The 21,310-nt window shown below is 47.8% G+C and overlaps 1 protein-coding gene across 2 annotated transcripts in view; it reads right to left on the bottom strand.

The window, feature by feature from the left end:
• The window catches only part of COL2A1 (collagen type II alpha 1 chain), a 72,363-nt gene that overhangs the window by 33,655 nt on the left and 17,398 nt on the right, over positions 1–21,310 (bottom strand). For both annotated transcript variants that reach the window (XM_069653178.1, XM_069653179.1), the window contains 13 exons: positions 20,954–20,998; positions 19,563–19,616; positions 17,409–17,462; positions 17,096–17,149; positions 15,940–15,993; positions 15,771–15,824; positions 14,523–14,567; positions 14,230–14,283; positions 12,083–12,127; positions 11,756–11,809; positions 3,205–3,303; positions 1,633–1,677; positions 1,298–1,396 (listed from right to left, as the gene is read on the bottom strand). In XM_069653178.1, coding sequence (XP_069509279.1) covers positions 1,298–1,396; positions 1,633–1,677; positions 3,205–3,303; positions 11,756–11,809; positions 12,083–12,127; positions 14,230–14,283; positions 14,523–14,567; positions 15,771–15,824; positions 15,940–15,993; positions 17,096–17,149; positions 17,409–17,462; positions 19,563–19,616; positions 20,954–20,998 — 756 coding nt within the window. The remainder of the gene's footprint in view (positions 1–1,297; positions 1,397–1,632; positions 1,678–3,204; positions 3,304–11,755; positions 11,810–12,082; positions 12,128–14,229; positions 14,284–14,522; positions 14,568–15,770; positions 15,825–15,939; positions 15,994–17,095; positions 17,150–17,408; positions 17,463–19,562; positions 19,617–20,953; positions 20,999–21,310) is intronic.

The raw sequence follows: 21,310 nt of genomic DNA, 5'->3' as shown, positions 1-21,310 counted from the left end.
TGATATGACATGCCATGTCCTGTGGTGTCCCAGTACAAGCCAGTGATGGAATATGACATATCATGCCATGCCATGTGCTGTCACACAAAAGCCAATGATGGGGTGTGACATGCCATGTCCTGTGGTGTCCCAGTACAAGCCAGTGATGGAATATGATATGACATGCCATGTCCTGTGGTGTCCCAGTACAAGCCAGTGATGGAATATGATATGACATGCCATGTCCTGTGGTGTCCCAGTACAAGCCAGTGATGGAATATGATATGACATGCCATGTCCTGTGGTGCCCCAGTACAAGCCAGTGATGGAATATGATATGACATGCCATGTCCTGTGGTGTCCCAGTACAAGCCAGTGATGGAATATGATATGACATGCCATGTCCTGTGGTGTCCCAGTACAAGCCAGTGATGGAATATGATATGACATGCCATGTCCTGTGGTGTCCCAGTACAAGCCAGTGATGGAATATGATATGACATGCCATGTCCTGTGGTGTCCCAGTACAAGCCAGTGATGGAATATGATATGACATGCCATGTCCTGTGGTGCCCCAGTACAAGCCAGTGATGGAATATGATATGACATGCCATGTCCTGTGGTGCCCCAGTACAAGCCAGTGATGGAATATGATATGACATGCCATGTCCTGTGGTGTCCCAGTACAAGCCAGTGATGGAATATGATATGACATGCCATGTCCTGTGGTGTCCCAGTACAAGCCAGTGATGGAATATGATATGACATGCCATGTCCTGTGGTGTCCCAGTACAAGCCAGTGATGGAATATGATATGACATGCCATGTCCTGTGGTGTCCCAGTACAAGCCAGTGATGGAATATGATATGACATGCCATGTCCTGTGGTGCCCCAGTACAAGCCAGTGATGGAATATGATATGACATGCCATGTCCTGTGGTGCCCCAGTACAAGCCAGTGATAGAATATGACATGTCCTGTCATGTCATGCGGTGCTACAATGCTTTATAATGGGAGAGATGTGGCATGGCTCACATTATTCAAACGTCCTTATGCAGGGGAATAAGACAGACATTCATTTTCCTACCACCACTGAGTGGGGCTTTCTGACAACCATTATCTACCCTCAATGAGTATCTTCGGATCAATGTCTTGTGTTGCTCAGATGTGTTTGCCCCATGACTGTCTGTTCAATTACTCTTGAACGACAGTCCAGAAAAAGGGAACACTGTTGTCATTGTCCCGGCCCCTCCCTGCCATGAGTGTTAAAATGAAACCCTTTCACATCTAAATGATGGCTAGTGTTGCGGTTCTTACCGTTTGACCTTTGGGACCCAGAGGACCAGTAGCACCCTGAGGTCCTGGTGGACCGCGTGGGCCAGGGAATCCGGGAGCGCCAGCAATACCAGGAGCACCCTAGAAAGAGAGCAGAAAGACACAGGTGATGTATGGCCTAGATGCATGCTCTGGATTAAGTCTTAACGACGAGTCCCTCAACAGCTGTCCAAGACATGAAGGTCAAAGCATCCACACCACGAATCCAGAAAGCTAACACATACTCATTGCCGCCTCGCTGCGGGTCCACTTGCAGCACTTCCTGTATTGTTATACTATCATAGAGACTTGGAAGGACAGATTGTAGTCATACTCACAGCAGAACCTTTGGCTCCGGGGATACCATCAGTACCAGGATTGCCCTAAAAGAGAAATAAAAGAGAGAAGCAATCAGGCTTAGATCAGGTCAGGTGGATTCCACTCTTCATGGAAAAGGGAGGGGAAAAGGCAGGTGGATTTTCTGTGACCATTTATATGGCAATATATCCTTTTGAGGCAAGATAACCTGAGAGACAATTTGTCATCCATTACATTTAACTGTGTTTTCACCCATTCAACAGAAGGTCCCACGAACTTAGCTTTTGGGGCTTGGCACAGACCTTTAACCAGGGTGCCTGAGTTTCTTGTTGGCATGGTAGCATCACCAGTGAATCATGGCAGACTATTACATCTCTGCCAGTCGTGACTATCTATTGGCCACTACCAGTTTGCAAAAGCTGTTCTGGTGGAACGACCTCACTCACTCCAGGCCTTCTGACAGAACTAGAGGAGTCCTTCTCCTGGGACTGGGGAGAAACCCAGGCCTTCCCTGGTGCTGGTCCTTCCCTGAGACATGTTTAGATTCCCCAGGAATAACGTGCTTGTTCCGGTTTCGGCCTGCACTGAATGCTACACTCCACTCCCAGGGGTAAAGTAAGGGCCATCCAGTAATGACTGGAGCCAGGCACGCAAATGTGACTATTAAACTTAATCCAAACGAGAAGCTATTGTTCCAGAGCAAAGAACTGTGCAGGGCAGACCATGCATACAGATGGAAGAGGGCTCAGTGGGCAGCCCAGTTTACTTCCCATGATGTTCTAGGCCCACGTCTCAACCCCTGAAATGTGCCCAGTCCAGTAGCACTGAAGACACCAAACAAGACTTCTTCTCCATCAGTGGTAAGTAGGCCGCAGACACCCACTGAATCTTATTCTACATAGCCAGGGCCTGAGAATAGTTCAGGTGCTGCAGACTTTCTGCTAGTGTGCAAGACCACTCCTGGTGGGGGAGCCCAGCAGCAGCGCTGCATGAATTGAGCACACGTTCTTCTTCCCACCTGAGGAGCGGCAACTGGTGCAGTGCTGCGGACACTATGTGCGCTCCTTCACCTCCTTCTACACCCTCCCTTTCACAAAGGAAGCAAATGCTCTTCCCCACACCTGGCCAGTGGTGCAGTGCTGCAGACACTACCCCTGCTTATCAAGGCCTGGCAAGTGACCCTAAATCAGAGCTGCAGAAAGTGAGTACCCCCTCCATCTGCCTGAGCTGATTACTCAGATGGCCTGGTAAGTGACCCTGAATCAGAGCTGCAGAAAGTGAGTATCCCCTCCTTCTACCTGAGCTGATGACTCAGATGGCCTGGTAAGTGACCCTGAATCAGAGCTGCAGAAAGTGAGTACCCCCTCCATCTACCTGAGCTGATGACTCAGATGTCCTGGTAAGTGACCCAGAATCAGAGCTGCAGAAAGTGAGTACCCCTCCATCTGCCTGAGGTGATGTCTCAGATGGCCTGGTAAGTGACCCAGGATCAGAGCTGCGGAAATTGAGTACCAGAAACCTTTGATCTCATCCCTATCCCTGAGCTGCCCATTGGCTCATTATAAAAGCCCCCTTCTGATGACTGTACTTACAGATGCCCCTGAAGGTCCGGGAGATCCTGGTGTTCCAGATTCGCCTCTTGATCCTTGGGGTCCCTCAGGTCCACGTGCACCGGTGGGGCCAGCTTCACCCTAACAAGCAAACAGAAAATAAACATTATTGAATAATTGCATGGTGCAAATGAACAGGCTAGTTGAAGTCTCACATGTGCTCTATAGTGCAGTCATGCCTGGGGCATGGATACATGACCTACATATGCCCTGAATCGATTTGTGCACCTGTTTCCAGCCTTTCAAATATCACCCAGGAAACGGTCTAAAGCAACACATTCAAGCACCCCCTGTAGGCCTCCTTGATGTGTCCTGCTGCAGGCAGTGATCCGGTGCGAGGCGTAGGAACCCATATGACACATCACGCTGTGATGCTTTCCACAGGCCTGGCCAAGATGGCGCCCTGTAGCCCTTTGCAGATCTTTCCAAGATTGAGGATTCACGATGATCCTGGCGCCCCTTTCACTGTGGCCACAGTTCAAGGCATAACCATTCACTCCCACTTACAAGGAAACATGACATTTAAGATATAAAAAGGATTCCCTTGCGCTCTTGCCCTATAATTGCGGGGGAAATGCGATGCTGGCAGAAAGGACAGCGCAAGGCCTGGCGATTTCAGGGGAAGCCAGTTCTTTCTCTGCCACTGTGCACTGGGAGGCAAATCCTCAAATATATGATTCAAATATACCCTTCTGCACAGTTCACTGTGGATTGCATATTGATCCTAATTATAGTGCGCGTGGTTCTCGCAGGAATGAATGAATGTTTACTGGGCACCGTGCAACGCATATATGCTGTCAGGCTCCTATGCTAGCTCCCATATGTTTTCATTTCTGCAAAGCTTCCATGGCAGGTTCGTGGATAGCAGTCTCAGAGGACCTAGGCTTTTGCGAGAATGGATACACTGTACCCCTGCAGGGCATATACAGAAGTAGTCTGCTGAGGGAAAAGAAGTAGGGTAAAGGGAAGACTGGGGAATGGCAGAATCTTGAGTACTGAAATAGAAGAACGAAAGGTCTGTGCCTGGTGGGCATATGCACAAACAGCCTACAAAGAAGACTAACTGCAAGAGACATACTACTGGTGTCACTAGGCAGAGGTCAAAGTGGGTGGGAACTAACAGGTACAGCGTTTTACTTTTTGGTAAAACCAGCCCCCATTGCCTAAGTTTTTGTGGGCTGAGAACCATTCCAGGATGACAGGCAAAGGGTGTTTTTTTTTTGCTTTGCAGTCCTTTACTGGGGATTCGAACTTGAGCACTGCTGAATTGCTGAATTTGCTCCAATGTCCCATTATGTTGAGCTATCTTGCAGCTAAAGGCTTGTTGTTGTTTATTTCAGGAGCCCATTCCAAAGCCCCCTCATAGCCCTGCTCCCGAAGTGATCAGCGTTTTCTTCTGCTTTTGGGCAACCGGTTAATAAGTCATTTCTGCAGGCACCTCTGTGTGTGTAGGTATTGGGTGGGTAGCAGGGGTGGCTTCCTTCTCTGGCTTGTCCCTTAAGAGGTGTGACTGGTGGATGATCAGAAAGGCTAGGGTGTATTAAGTTGTATGCTGTGGGGGACAATGACTCAAAATAATGGCGATCGTTTAAGATTTGTTTTCTTTGACTGAGTTTCTTTCAGTCTTCGTAGTACAGTTGTAAAACATAGTGGTTGGGGGTGGAGTGGAGGAAAGGCATGACCCAGTTAGCACTCGTGTATGGGGTTTGTGGGTGATTATGGGGTCGGTGCGGTGTGGGGCGGAAGGAGACAGGTCAGCGGGTAACACAGTTCCACACATTTAATTTTTGTTGTACACTTTGACCCCTGTGACTAGGGCGCAATGATATTCGTGTACGTAGGTAGGTGGCCATCGCCCACTGTGCCTGGCAGGATACCACCGGAACCACTCAATGAATGCAAGGGCAGGTGTACGAGGTGTGGGGAAGAGGAGGGCAAGAGGGATGTGTAAGCACTCATGAGTATAAACTTGGAGGGGTTGGCGAAATCTCACCTCAAAGGGTTGAAAGGAAGAGCCTCGCTGCTAGAATTGACATTGAAGCAAAATGGTGTTTTTTTTTTCCTATTCATGGGATGGGTTGAAATTGTCATCTCAAAGTATCCATATAGGGGAATATGGTAGATTGCTCACAGGATAAGTACGTATTAGGAAACCATTGTATGCCCACATAGACCCCATTTCCCCCTACCACAGTGGGGCCTGAATCCCAAATACACACTCGAGATGAAAGAGGGCGTTCACTCTGGATACCAATCAATAGCGGGGGCTGCCTTTTTCCAAAGCCAGAGCCATGATTATTGGAAATCCTCACTAGGGACCTGAAACCTTACATTTCACAATCCCTGGAGTAGCACTCTACCAGACCGCAATCCCACAAAATTCCCGCATATTCTGAGCAATCAGTGAAACTCTTGGTTTTCCTCCACCTTTCGTCTCTTTGGTGCCCACACTTGGACATGTGGGATTCGTGTACAGTTGGGGGGACCCTGCGCGCCTTTCAGACACGCCACATACAGTCACAGTCGGTCAGCGGGAACGGCCTAGAAATGCAGAAAGTCAAGGAATCCAGCGAAACCTTCATGAAACAATCAAGCTGACCCCGCCCTCGCTGAAGGGGGGCGCCTTCCCAATTCTGAATTCTTTGGGGGTAAATCTCAAATTTAAATGATTGCGCTGTGAGCTGGTATTCTCTTCTTATTTAGGGACGAGAATGTCTCCAGGAAGTAGGCGAAGAAAGCCACTTAGAGTGCAGAGTTGTGCGTAAACCATCTCAGCTGGGACTGAAGAAGTTAACCTTGGGGCTGCAGTGCGGGGTGTGTTTTCAAGGACCCAGCACCCGTTTTTAATTGCTCGCTTCTGAGTGCCAAGGTCAGGCAAGTCAATCTGCTCTCGGGACCAGGCGCTTTGATCGCCGCGGGGCTCGCTCTGGCCTCAGTCGGGTGTAGTTACTTCCAATCTGTCGGGCAGAACTTGCACGGCCTTTCTTGGGGCTCTGCGGGTAACCGCTTGAAGCACCCGCCTTCTGCGCGTTCCAGTGGTCACGACAAGAAGGCCCAATTCGGTGGCTGGCTAGAAGGACGCCAGGGGCAGCTGTTTTGTCCCTAGAAACATGAAATCTGCACCAGTTATAAAGAGTGATGGCGCCAAATAGGCACTTTCTCTGAGCTGCCCTAAATCCTTGCACTGGCTCTGCAATTAGGTGTTCATCTTGGCTGCCCCAAACCGAAACACAATGCAGAGCCTCTATCTCTCTCACCCAGATACACATAGTTCCCTTAAACCCCATGTTAGGGGATTAGGGAATTGTGTTATTTGGCACCAGCCATGTTATGTGACACTGGTTACATTTCATATCACAAGAACAGCCCATGCTGCAGAGTTTCTCAAAATGTGGAAACCGAATCCATCGGCTTGAGTGCTGATTAACAGGGACAATCATGCACGTACTGACAGAAATACTGCAAACATCCCAGCATGGTGCTGTTTTACTGTGCAGTTGTCTGAACTTTAAATAAATAGAACTGCACAGAGTTTAAACACTTTTTGATTGGATTTGGCAGACATTGCAAACATTTGCGAGTGGATCAGAGGCCGTGAGATTTTACGATTTCCTTCTTTTTATTCTATTGTTCCAAAGTGAGAATGCCTGTATAGTCTCACAGCCTTGGGATGTTCTGGTACAGTGTGGGGGGCTTTTTGCCACCTTTAGGGGATTTCCTAGCAGAGGGATGGAATGTTTCGGCATATAGGTGGGATGTTCTGGCAGAACTATCTGGCACTATCTGGCACAGTGCCTGGATGCTCTGGCTCAGTGATGGGCACAGTAATATACCTTTCTGTGGCAGGGATGGGCTATTCAGGCATGGTAATGGCGATTTCTGGCACAGTAAAAGGGCGCCATGGCACAGTAACAGGGTTTTCGGCACACTAAGGAGATGCCTTCAGACACTGGTATGATTTTCTGGCGCTGTTCCAGGGTTTTCTGGCACAGCAATCCGTTTTCTGGCACAATAGCACAGCATCTGTAAGGGGTTCGGGTCTTTATCGCACAGTGTTGGAATCCTTTGGACGGATCCAGATCCCAAGGGGAAGGTTGACTTATCTGAAAACTGGACTATGCAGTCACAAGTTAGCATTTTCTTGCACATTATTCGAGTGCCCTGGTTTAAGAGCCAACACTTTTGCCACTTTTGGCACATGTTGTCAAACAAGTTTTGAACAAAAAATCTCGATTCAATTCGATTCAATTCAATTCAATAAATCAAGTCTAAAATAATCCACCGTTGAGAGCACTATGAGGTTTCTACTGAAATGCTAAATTAGGCTGATCAGACGTCCTGGTTTTGCCGGGACTGCCACAGAATTGGGTGCTCTGCCCCCCCTTTCTCAAGATTATGTTCCCATTGGAAACTGCAGTGGTTTTTGGTAGTAGGTCTTCAAGGCTGGCAGGCAGGAATGCACAATCTCGCGCAGAAGAAATGCTGCATTTTACAACTTAAGATAGTGGTAGTTTTTGATAAATTAAATACATATGTTTATCCCACCAGTAACACTTGAACCTCCTTCTCTTCCATCCTCTAATGAAGTGTAGTGCCTTCACAGCCACTTTCAAGAGTTAGTCCTACTTTTATGTCAATTGGCCTGCCTCGGGTATTTTACTTTTTCAATCTGGTCACCCTGTGCTAAGTGGGCCTAAAACGAAGAGCGACGTGCATAGCGCACGTACAGGCCCAGCCGTTGTGGAAGCAAGCCCCCACATGTGCCGCCTCTGCAAGTGAAATGTGTCTTTCTTTTATGCACCGGGTCAGATTTCTGAGCATTCCTTTCATCTCGTCCCAGACCCCCCTGCTTAACGTGTGTAATTATTTGTGTTCGGACAAGGTCAGACTTATGCATTTTTCTGTCCCTTTTGAATGGCCCTTGTATTTTCGATCCCCGGTGGGATTCCCGCAGATTCTGGTCACCATGGCAACCCGTGAAACTGGACCTCGAAGAAAATATCAACCTGAGGCCAAAAACAACATGACTTCCATTCATCCACGAGCTGGAGCCCAGCGAGTAACCCGAGCAGCAGATCTGCGGGGCCCTTCCGCCTCACAGAAGCCTCTCTCTGAACTTCCAGACGCTCCCTCTGCCTCCCCCCCACCCCCCCGCGCCAGTGCCTAATAAACTTAGAGGGGCAGGCATAGTTGAAAAACATTGGGGCACCTCTAACTCGTACCATACTGAGGAGCACTTCTTACCGAATAATTACCAGGGGAACCTCGTGCTCAGTAAAATTCCTATGTGCAGCTCAGGTAACATGCTGCGAAGCGGTCTTATATAAGGCAACAGCTCCTAAACAATACATATTGAGGCACACTGCAAGTTAAATAAATGCAGGAGGGTCACACGAGCAACAGGCCTGCTGGCTCTCTGTGCGCTCAGTATAGGCGCGGGAACAGCCCAGACTCAATAAACATTGAGGGGTCCTCAGCCCCAGCTAATCCTGAGGCTCAGCTCACACTCCATACACAATGAGGGACACTTCAAGCTGAATAGACACAGAGGCAGCGGCAAACTTCAAAAACACGGAGGGACACTCGACTCAACAAGCAGGGAGGAGGCCCGCAGACTCAAAAACCCTGGCTGAGGGCCAGCTAGTATTCAATAATCATTGAGCGTTGCCTCAAACTAAATAAAAAAAGACTATAGCAATACATTCCTAAGGGCCGCTCATGTATTCTAAAGTGGTCTTGTACAGTGCAACAGCTCTTAAACAGTAAACATTGAGGGGCACTACAAACTCAGTAAACGCAGAGGAGGGACACATGAGCAGTAAGCATGATGGGCCCCTGTGCACTCAACATGCATGGAGGGAATCCTCCAAGTCAATAAACCTTGATTGGCAGAGGATACTCCACGAACACTAAGGGGGAGACAAACACTGCAAATGATGAGGCACAGCACATAGTCGATGCACACTGAGGACTCTTCCATCTGAACAGACCAAGAGGGGGTGCCAAGCTCCAGAAACATTGATGGATGCTGTAGGCTCTGTAAGCACAGAGGAGCCCCGCCCCCATACTCACTGCAAAGTGGATGGGGTAGGGATTCGGATAGGGCCAGGCTCCTTATAAAGTACCTGACAAATAACATTGGGGGCCATTTGGTACTACATTAAACTCAATTAATACCCATGGGCAGCACCTACTCAATAAACACTGAGGACACTTTGAAAGTCAATAAAAACAGAGGGGAACCCCATATTCAATAAATAAATAAATAAATAAAGATAGACACTGCATACCGAACAAGCATGGAAGAGCACCCCATACACAATGCACGCTGAGGGACGGGAGTACTCAAACACTGAGGGCTCATCAAAATCATCCACCATAGAGGGCCATCAGACAGTGGACTCCAAGATACTGAACATCGAAGGTCACAAAATGTGCGAATATCACAGAAAGCAGCTCCCGCCTCCCGCTACTGCAGGTGTGTGGCATACTACAGATGTGTTGGCCCATCTCTAATGCCTTGGGACCTCTGCTGTGGGGTTTTGGTGCTGGAGCTTCTTTACTGTGAGAAGTGTAACATGCAAACACCTTTGGTGCTGACTGATGATAAGCGTATTCTTAGGCAATGATACCCAATCCTTCCGGCCCGATTCAGGTGACAACGGCCCAGGAACCAAATTATAGGCCCACAGTGCAGCGATGGCCTTAACTATGGGCCCAGGTGCCGTTACCTGGCCAGATCCGGTATCATTACTATTAGCACCATGGGTGTGCAATCCGCAAACCGGGGAGCTGACAGCAACGTATTTTGTATGAATGAACAGGATTCCTCGAGGCGTCCCATTCCTTCATACAAAATACTTGGCTAGGAAGATGGCCACAGAGCTGGAAGACAGGGTTCCAAGCGGAGACCCTTTTCCATTTCCATGGTGGCCCAGTAGGCTGGAGTGACAGCAGTGGTTGAGCCACCGCCAAAACAATAAGGTAAGTGGGGTAGGAGGGTGGGGAGGGCAGGGAACGGTGACCAAGGGAGGCGCAGGGTGGAGGGAATATGGCGGGAACAACCATCAGATTGCTTCGAACACGGGCTTGTATTGTTAGATTCAGCCCCTGATCTAAGCAACCTGATTGGCTGGCTCCCACACCCCCGATGCAACATTTTAATAATCTTTCATCGATTGGATTTTGTCTGCTCTGGCCTCCATTTTTCTAAGTGTGTTCATCCTGATGTCAGAGGGATGCAGGATAAGTACATTATTCCTATGTCCGGTATATGTCATACACGACTTAAAGCCATGTGCATACATAAGTGTATAGATCACCTGTCATTTATCCTCGCAATAGGTGCGCTAAATATTGTGATGCAGAGCGTTGAGAACTTCAGAGAAATGCCCACGGCGGGACATGTTACTTTCTAGGCTGGGCACTATTGTTCTATATTTGATAGCCAAAGTTAACTAGGAACAGCTAGGAACTTAACTGGTGTTTCGCTCAATATCAATGTCTTGTCCACACCTTCATGCATTCACCGACTCAATCTTTGCTTCCTTCATGCAGATCTACGTACGACCACAGTGCCGGTAGGAATGACATGGCACGGGCGAGTCCAGTAGCTGCCACTGGCGCTTTTGAGTCTGCAGCTTGTGGCTCAGAGGACTGAGCATGGCACCACGGGAAAGTCTTCCATGTTCTCCTGGCCGTTATGAAAGGCATGCTCGCCTTTTCTTGGGGCTTCCCAATCTGCTCCCACACTGCCTGCCAACACAAGGCCTAACAGGGTACTGCCAAGTCAAACCTGACGAAGCATCACCCACATCCCTCAGGTAGGCCCTCCCTGGCATGGTGCGGCCCGCCACTTCAAAGCATTCTTCAATGGACACTGCCAGGAACAGCTCACTCTCCCACCTCATTGGAAACGCTCATCTACATAACATATAGTGGTGCACTGATGCCAGGCCATGTTGCGCCAGTGGGAGGACAGTTTTCAACTGACACTGGCATGGAAGGACCGATGAAAAAATGACATTTGCACAGACTGGCCAATACAATGATGGCATTTTGCACCAAATCACTGCAAATATCTGTGCTCAATATTGCCTGGCGCAGAGCAGAACTTCCTGGTGCCAGCGCAATTAATGTATTTTGGCCAAGTGGAATCAAGTGTACCCCAAAACTCTCTTCTAAGCTGACCAGCTATTGAAAGATATGCAACCTCTACTCATAAAATAACTTTCCTTGAAAGCCCTATGTGAACCTTTTTTCCTGGAACTTTGATTTCCAGACATTATGGGAGCTATTATGCCAGTATAACTCATATTTATTCCCAGGCCTGCCTGCTACAAAGTTCACTTCCTTGCTCTCATTACTACATATTTTTTTAAATATAAGCAGCAGAGTTTAAAGGAGGGGGGCATGAGGGAGCAAGCAGGCACCAAAAGTGCGAGCCTCTAGAGCCTGGCTGAGAATTTCCAGCATAATCTCTGCTGCCAGCAGCCGGTTGGGAGGGGCTGCCGTGCACTACGTACATACATACCTTCGAGCCTGGAGCGCCAGGGAAGCCAGGAGCACCAGCAGGGCCGACGGGTCCCTGGACATGGAGAAAGAGAGCAGAGTTAGCGAGCTAGCTCGGCTTTCACAGCCTTCAAGAAATAATGCAAGCACCAGACTGCGGCCAATGCGACTGTTCGCACGGATGCGTTTTTTTAAGTAGGGAGCGAATTCGCAGACACATGTGCTCAATTGCAAATATTACACAGCTCTATTAATTGGAATCCACTTTGCCCGTCCCCATTAAGTTTTAATTTTTAGAGGAAACAAAGCGCTGTCTTTAAAGAAAAAAAACAATATGGAATATACTTACGGGTGGGCCAGCTGGGCCAGGAAGACCATCATTACCACGAGCTCCCTGTGGAAATAAAAACAAAAAAAGTTATTCAGCACAACATAAAAGGACGTGGACGCTTAATGCTTGCCGCCTCGCTGAATCTGAGCTGGAAAGGAGAGTTCTTTGACGCCCCATTTTGTGACTTCGGCCCCAGTGTGCGGGAAATGAAGGCCACGGGAGGGTGGCCCAGGAGGAACGCGGGCCCTACCCCGAGCGAGCTCGAATGTGATAGAAGCGTCGACTCTGGATGGCGTCCTGGGGTTTTGTTCTCTTAGAAAAAATGTGTTTGTAATCTTTGTTGTGCTAGAGCTGAAAGCGAGACCTGAAGGGCGGTAAAGCCTGCGCCATTGTTCCTTAAGCCTCTCTAAACAGTCGAGTTTCGCACAGTAGCTTGGAGGGCTCAGACCGGTGCGCGCAGAATGAGGGCACTTTTATGGAACAGTAACTAGGCCGGCACATGACCGCCAGCAGCCATAGTGAAGAGGCCTGGAATGTTGGCTGCGTGCCCAGACACCATGCATTAAGCGCATTACGGCGCAGACCAGTGCGGGGAATGCTGCTGTGTGTAGGGGGCGGGGCCAAGGGGGGATCCTTTTACAATAACATTCTTGGGCCACGTCACGTGACTGGTAAATCTTTAACCACCCGCTTCTGCGATGGGCTGGGATTCGGGAACAGGCAGGATACAATTAAAAACAAATCTGCTTCCATGAGGGTGTCTTCTCACAAAGTAGCTCAGCCACACTTGCAGGTGTGGAAGTGCACCCCGTAAAGCAAATCCCCTTAGATCTATTAGATCTTGCGTGGGAATGGTGGGGGGATTATTTTCAGTTGGGGAGTCATATGTGAACCACCCATTAAAGCTCTTCGTGGCATATGGAGAGAAGGCACTAAATAAACCATTGTGAAGATGGTCCCTTTAAACTAGTCTGGTCAACACATTGGCCGGTCAATAATGCTGTAACTTGTTTAACCCAAAGCAGTGATTTAGAGGGTTTTAAATCAAGAGCGAATTCCATTACAGAGTCGAGTGGTGAAGTGCTCGATATAAGAACCGATGAACGGGGCAATGCAAGAAAATGTCCAACTCAGGTGTCCTGCGTTTAACTGGTCACTCAAAGAGGTGAGTGGTGAAGTAGCGGCTAATGGGACAATGTTGGAATGTACATGCAAAGATTACCTTGTTGGGGCAGAGTGCGAAGAGAGGAGAGGTAAAATAGGGCAAGCAAAGAGTGCGGTAGAGGACTGGCTAATGGAAGAGTTTTGTTGTCAACTAGGCCAATACACTGTTCACTGCTAAATTTGTTGATATAAAAGTCGAACAATGCGTCAGATATACAACAGAGCCCGTAGATAAACGGGGCAATCGAACCCTGCGACTGTGGCCTGGATAACCCAAATAACTCGTACCTGCATGTGAAATCCCGAGCTGACCAGCTATATGAATCTTGAATGGAGGGAAATACCTTGTCCTCAGCCCCGTCCCCCCAGGGACACAGTGTGGGCCTTAGTGAACTACTGCATTCAGGGAAGCTAGATTAACATCTAAGGCTCAGGCCAGCATGAAGTTCCAGGAACTTTGAGGGTTCAGCAAGGCACCCCTGTCACAGGGACTTCTAGGGTCACTCGGGTACTTGCCTTGCTGAGGGACTGCAAGGCCACCTGGGCGCTGATTCTCAGCCAGGTGAGCCAAGGAGGGCAGGCCTTTGCATCCTTATAGAGAGGGAAAGGCCTGTGCTCACTGGATCGTCTGTTAGAAGGGCAATGGAGCACAACCACGGGCAGACAATGACAAGTTGTCCCAAAGGCCCCGCCTCACATCTTCAGCTTCTAGAAGCCCACACAATAGGTAGCGAGGGGCCAAGTGACTAGGGCAGGTGGACTAAACACAAACATTGCAGGAATTGGATATACATCGGAGAGTACCTGAACCAAGGAATGGTAACATAATGGCTACGCGGCTCGTTGAGAGCAGTTTCATGATGGGGGAGGTATGCAGCTTCATATGAATGGGTTTTGAAGGTGTGGGACATTGCCCCAGTTTATATGATTTCATGTTTTTCGGAAAGAGAAGTTCCTCATTTGCACTCTCGTGTGACGGCGCAGTGAACAGGGATACTCACAGCAGCACCGGAAGGTCCAGGGCGGCCTCTCTCACCAGGCAGACCACGGGGACCCTGCCAAGAAAGAACACACACATTGCAGATGAACATTCTGATTAGCTCTTTGAAATCTACCATATCATAGAACCAGTACCCTGAAATTAATAAATATGTTTCCCAGTGAAGTGTTAGTAAACGACAGCTCTGATATGTTGTATTTCCTTGGCATTCATTCCAAAACTACTAGCAATGCTTAGAACCTTAATCTTTTTCCTTTATTAATCCCATATTATATCTTCAAGGCCAATACTTACCATTGGTCCGGGAGCGCCATTCTCACCAGGAGCACCACCTTCACCCTAGGAACAGAAGACAAAAGACATTTTAGAGACAAGCAGAGACATTGCAGCTCTGACTACCAGAAGTCCCCGATTTTAGATCAAAACTAGACAAAATGGCCGCTAACATTGGCAGGTCAGAGCTATACCCTGACACTTATAGGAGAGCAATTTAATTTGGAGTATTGCAGTCTGTTGCTACTGTTTTGTTATGCTGAAAATGCACATGGGATATGGTAGCTGCAGCCACCAAGACTTGCGTGTTAGGTGGTCGACTGCTTGTACGTTGACGTGCATATATTATATGGCCAACGACCGTGCCATATAAAATACTTACATAATAAAATGGCACCTATACAACCTATTGGCGTCTGTGGATTTCATCATATCAGAGATGTTTAGCAAACAGCCAGGTCTCTCCTGGACCCTGGATTTTCAGTAATCACGCTTCACTCTCTAGACTAGTGGAATCCGAACTTGAATGCTGAGCCCCCTTGAGTAAAAATATTGTTGCCATGCACCCCCTAAGGCCAGAAATGCTTGTATGGTCTATTAAAGACAGTCACTGTATTCCCTTTTTAAAGCGGCTTAGGACCCACTGAACATTCTCCCGCCCCCCCCCACAAAGATCGGAGTTCTGAGATACTGCAAAGCTCGGGCCAGGGACGCCCTTTTTTCAGTCCTGGCCACTACTCTGTGGAATTCTCTGCCTGTGTCCCTTCGAGACATTGTTGATCACTTTCAGTTTAGGAAGACATATCTTTCCTAATCTTTGGGTGACATGGGCGGCTCTCTCACCTCTATCTCTGTTCTAGCACCTAAACGCCTTCTGGACTTAGTTATCGCTTTCCAAGTCCCACTACCATACCATACCACTTTAGGAGTGGCAAAGATCCCGTGTGCACAGAGCGGGTCACAGCAGGCGTGGGAGGGTTATAACTAGTGCATTAATAATGAATTGGAAATGAACCAACCCTTAATTGTGCCTTCCACCACAGGATCAGTGCATCAACTACTTGAAAAGTGTGTTTTCTATTGAAACAAGGCCTGAGTGTTTGGAGTGCACAGCGCAGCAGACACAGTGCAGTCCGGCCTTTATTCAAGGTGGCACTGTCCCCACAGTTTGTCACAAGCATTCTGGTTGGAGTACTCCAGTGCAGGCAAGCAGATGTAGCCCCCCCTCCCTTCTGAATTATATGTGTGCATTAAGTGTGTGGACAATACCTTAGCGCCTGCAGCACCTGCTTCTCCCTTTCCACCATCAAGACCCGGGTAACCCTAGGCAAGGAAAGACAACGGAAAAGAAGCAATGTCAGTACTTCGAACAAGAACCCATGGCAGCGGCAAACAAAACAGAATTATAGAACTATCATTTCAAGCAGTCAAAACCTACTCTGTGTCCTTTAACTCCTGGAAGTCCGGGGGTTCCTGGGAATCCACGAGCACCCTAAAATCAAGGGGAATTGAAGCAAACATTAAGTTCAGTCTAAAATGGAGGGCACCTTAAAATGCCAGGAAAAACTGGTCAACGAAAACAATTAACCTCACAAATGTATCAGTATTTAGATGGCCTTTAAAATCCAGCATCGAAACCAGATAATATCAGACAGGCATTTCAAGAACACATGTATGCTTGTTTTCATCCTTTTCCGTTTATATAAGTAGTCAGCACTCCTGTTCCCTGCTATACTGAACAAAATGAAGTGAATAGTTGTCACATTCAGATGTTTAAAGTTCATTTTTGTGGCCATGTCTAGATTTGTTTTGCGCTGGACCTACACATTTATTGTGCAGTGCCCCAAAGTTCCAACACTTCTCCCTCTGCTGGTGAGCTACAAGCATTGCATCCGAAGAAGCTGCGCAGCAGCATCCTTCCCTAGCATATCCCATCAGCCCCTGGCCATTACCACTCTTATCTCACCATCTGTTTTAAGGTGGGCTTGAAAGGAAAAACACAAGAAAGAGGCAGACTAGTCAATTTCAGCTAAAAGATCACGATTTAAACAGATGAAGCAAAAAGCAAGCTTTCAGCTTCTTTGCATACCCATAGTGCACTGCGGTGTGGCTCTGATATGGAGGTGAACTTCCAATGATGGCTGCTAGGTGGCACTGTCCATGTGAGGCTTTTTACTTGAAAGCGCTGGTTCTACTATCTCTTATCTGAATGAATCCCTCCCCATGTGCTTCTCAATTCCTTCTAAGAACCTGCCATCCATCTATGAGCCCAATCACAAGCTAATTACTAGGAATGGAAGTAACACATATGTGGACCCTGCACTGCAATAGACGTGAGAGCTGGAGTTAGGAATGTATCTTGCAATTATTTGCCAAGCAAGGTTAAAGGGCTAATGGATCCGTGTTGGTGTTTCTATTTTTCATTCTAACTGAAAACATAACACAAAAAGAAGAAGCGTATTCCTCCTTCTCCTGCGGGGTACTAAGAGCGGGAAGAATTTGAACACATGCAAACACAGCCAGGGTCAAACACAAGCCCTCTCCTCTGGATTGTGGCCATCATTGCTTGTTTTGGTCTTGCCCCTGAGTTATACCTGAGGGCCTGGGGGACCACGTTCACCATTCTTGCCAGGTTTACCAGCTTCACCCTGATGAAAGTAAAACAAAATGGTTAGTATACTTGTTCTAGTCTCATCTTTATTGTCACTCAACAGGTGAACGCGCAGTTAATGACTAAAATAGCATCCTCTTAATGCATACTGCATCCAACACTGAACATTAGAAAGAAGCAGTTTATGTAACCTGAAACTTTGCAATGCATCTTTCGCAAGCTCTAGTTTTAAGGTTATTTTGTATCCATTTTTAAATCTGAAGCAATACCAATATATTGAGGGCACTATTACTTACATCATCGCCAGGTTTGCCAGCAGGACCGGGAGGACCACGGGGACCCATTGGGCCCTAAAACAAAGTGATAAAGAAACACTCATTAGCATTTTTATTTCCTCCCATTTAGTGCATCATTGAAGTAGGAAGTGAAAATCCTGCCCCAATACTGAATTTCCCATAATTCTTGTCCCCAGAACACAGATCTAGAAGTTGGGGAAAGGCATGCAAGTTGAAGTTTAGGTGCAGCTACACTGAGGGCGGCTGAAGGCGTGTCAGGGTTAAGTGCCCCCCCCCCCCTTGCCTACAGCTGGGATAATCAGACTGAAGAGCCAGTGGGGTGCTTATATTATAGTGGAGTCAAAGGAATGCAGCAAAGGAGTGTATAACTGCAGATTCTCACAGGACAGGCAGCCAAGGGGAGCTGAAACACCACATGTCCAGTCTTTGACAGCAAGGGCCTAATGTAGGTGAAAACTGAGCAAAAGGGCAACCATGTGATAGGAACACTGCTGTCGACTGCAAGAGGCTGGGGAGGGTGAGGTCCTAAGTGCACTAGCAAAAGCAGCCTGTAAGGCGTTTGCCGAAAAGCACGCTTCCGGCCACATGCTAAACACAGCCCTACTGCAGGTGTGGGGAGAGCGTGAGTTACAGACCAGGTGCCAGATTGGACATGACTATTTCGCCATTGATGGCACACACATGACTTCTATCAGCCTATTTGGAACAGAGGTATGGGGCATCATGATATCAGTGGTGCTATGTATTTATCACAGGGCAATTACGTGCTTCGGAATACATCCCGACACCACACAGATACATCCTAAAAAAGGCCTTATATCGCCGATAGTGTTGGGATCTTATAGAAGGCTGCAGTGTTAACTCCAGCATAAATGTGTGGAACAGAATATACCAGCTAACATGGAAGCCATTAGCTAATGGGGCTTTAATGTGGATCTTTAAAAAAAATAAAAAAATGAATCTGAAATAGATGGTGCCAGATTAATGACTTAAGTGACTGTAATCATTCTTCGACAGTGCTGATGTAGATCTACAAGAGGGGTGGGGGGGGGGTTGAATACATCTGATGCAAGTACACCCCCCCTCCCGCCCCCGCAGCCCCTTCAACCGCCACCAAGAAATGAGCAGATGTTGTTACTCAACCATTGTTTCTCAGATCAAGCATTTGTAAGTGGAGTTTTTGCAACACAGCAATTTTGGTTATCAAATATGTTAGATATGCCAGAGAATAAGGAATAATTATTTCAACGTTCATTGAAGGAAAGTGCAGTTTTATTGGAGGTAATATTTATTGATATAGTGTTCAAACTGAATTTGGAAAGGGCACCAACTTTCAGAAGAAACTTTCCTAAGTGAACTTTCAAAAAAATTATAGCTTCAGAAGTCAAACCTTGCAACAGAAGCTTGACTCGTTCAAAGGAGATGGTAAAACACCCGGGTTTCACATTCAGAGCCACTGCTAGATCTGATCAGGGGCGCTTTTGCTAAACGCAACAGAGCAAAGGGTTGCCGACAGTGCATAGGGGAACTGTAGAACTTTGCTGAAATGTCCTAATATCGTTTCGGGAAAGTGTTCTGCTCTCTCCCTTTCTCTGGAGAAGGAGCATGGGGTGCTTTCAGGAAGTCGAGTGCAGGGAGCAATCAGAGGGGCGGCAGTGCAGCCCTGGGTCACACATCCCTCTTGGATGCCGCTGGCAGCATCTGAACATCATTCGCCTGGTCCCCTCTGGAAGGCCAGCATCCCGACTGCTAACAAACACAGCCACGCTGATGGATCCTGGGTCTTGAGGGATCAGGCGTGTGTGCACAGCTGGGGCACTCCCTCTACCTTACATGTCGAAGTCTGGGATTTACCATCTGGATGAACAAGAGCCCTGTTCACGAAAGCCAACGTTTAGACTTCAAACTGCACAGAACAAATGCCATTTCTAACTGGGACCCTCCAGGCAGCTGGGCAAGGAGTTGGGGAAGGGAAGTCGCTCACAAAGGAGCCTTTTGTCCCTAACTTTGCCATGTGAATTTGACTGACCATCTCTTCGTGGTGGGGGTAAGAGGCGGGTTCCGCTATGTTTCTCCGGCACCGTTGGCATGCAGGGCCCGAGCAGTGTGAAAGACATGCACAAGATTATTGCTGTGTGGAGTCAGGCTACTTACAGCAGCACCAGGTTCGCCAGGTTCGCCGGGGTTGCCTTGGAAACCTTGAGGTCCCTAGAAAACAAGTCAGAATAAAAACATGATTACCTTCCTATTGATCTCTAAACAGTTGGAGTCTAGGCCTTGGCTCATTGCCAGTGCTGTGGGTTTGCCCTCTTGCTGTCTTGGTTTGGTGGGGATTGTGTGTTGTGCTGATGGTGTAATCTCTGGTGTGGTTATTTCTGTAGAGAGGATGGCGTTCCCTACACATACTAGGGGCTGGGCTAACAGCTACTTTATTAAAGTCTATTCAGAAAGTTTTTAGCATTACCCTGTGTTTCTCCAATGGAATGAATCCCCTGTGGGTCAACCCCATCTCACAGCGCTTGAAGGCATCCTTAAATCAACGGAGTTATAATGATACAAATAACAAAGAGAGATCCTAAAAGCAGCGTGCAACTCTTCTCTGCAATAGGGGTCACGCACCATATGCATAACTTCGTGGCTTCTAGCCGGGATCGGGCGATGCCCAGATTGAGCTTCTACGTCTTCTGTGCAGTCGCTTGCTTCCCGGAAGCATGCACAGGCGTCCTTACCACACAGTGAAGCCGGCCTGCAGGCTATGTGCCGGGGTTTCATTTTTTGGTGTACAACCCTGGGGCGCTGCTCTGGGTATACCAAGGCCATGGCCATTAAGGGTGGCCAATGGCTCTCATTGTAGTCCTCTTTCAATGATACTGCGCCTCTTTATACATGATCTATTTCCTGCACAATGACTGGGTCCCCCCCCTGCAGTAACATCAATCACAGGGCAATGGCGAAAAATGAAAAGGAAGAATGACAGGCTGTGCTGGTCTTGCCAGCATTCAAACCTGCAGCATGCAGTTTACAGATGGCAGCAGCGAACGCCGAACCCTCTGAGCAAAGGGTGGAGAGCACTTACTGAACAGAGGGCAGTATGGGCACACTGTGTGATCCACACACATTAGATGCCGTGTTTAGCAAAGCTAAGGAGATCTCTACAAAGCATGGGCACCCACATTAAGAGGTGCATCATAATGATTAAGATGTGGGCACGCTTAAAGCCACACATATGGCGGATTCAAGGAGGCAATACATCTATAATTGATGATTGGATAAAGGTTTAGTCAGTACATGTGTTTTGTGTGCAGCAGGTTTCTGAATGAGAATACCCAGTGTTAAGAAATAACCATTATTGTGTTCCAACCTAATGCATGGATTTACCCCTATGTCCACAGACAGACCTGTCTCTCTCTTTCTCTTTTCCTTCCATTGCTTTCTATTTGTGGTTGTGTAGCTGTCCATTGGAGTCATTCTGTTTGTCACTGTTAGTATATCTGTGCACTGTACACACAATGACGCGTTGCATATTGGCATCGAAATATACTTACGGGAGATCCTGATGGGCCTGGTGGTCCTCTTGGTCCCATGGGGCCCTGAAAAATCACACAAAGACACCGTTAGTAAGGTTGTGTGGGTACACATCCATTCATTGTTCGTCAAGCCCAGATCCTAGGGTGCGAAAGGAAGAGTTGAATCCTCCAGCCGCGCAGTAACTCATGTGTGTAACTGAATCTGTAGCCTCAAGCCTAGCTTGAACTGCAACAGCAACAAAGAGAGTTTATTTAAATAAGCCCGCTCCTGGAGGGCGGCCATGTGAACCAAACTGGAGTTTCATTTACTTCTTGCCAAAAAAGGCGGCATCAGGGATATTTGCTTCTGGGGGCCATCTGGGATTCAGTAGAACA

Source organism: Ambystoma mexicanum, chromosome 3q, assembly GCF_040938575.1.
Source record: "Ambystoma mexicanum isolate Mex_15411 chromosome 3q, UKY_AmexF1_1, whole genome shotgun sequence".
In the NCBI taxonomy this organism is placed as follows: Eukaryota; Metazoa; Chordata; class Amphibia; order Caudata; family Ambystomatidae; genus Ambystoma; species Ambystoma mexicanum.
Note: the sequence above shows the minus strand (reverse complement) of the source record. Positions and strands in the feature narration are given on the sequence as shown.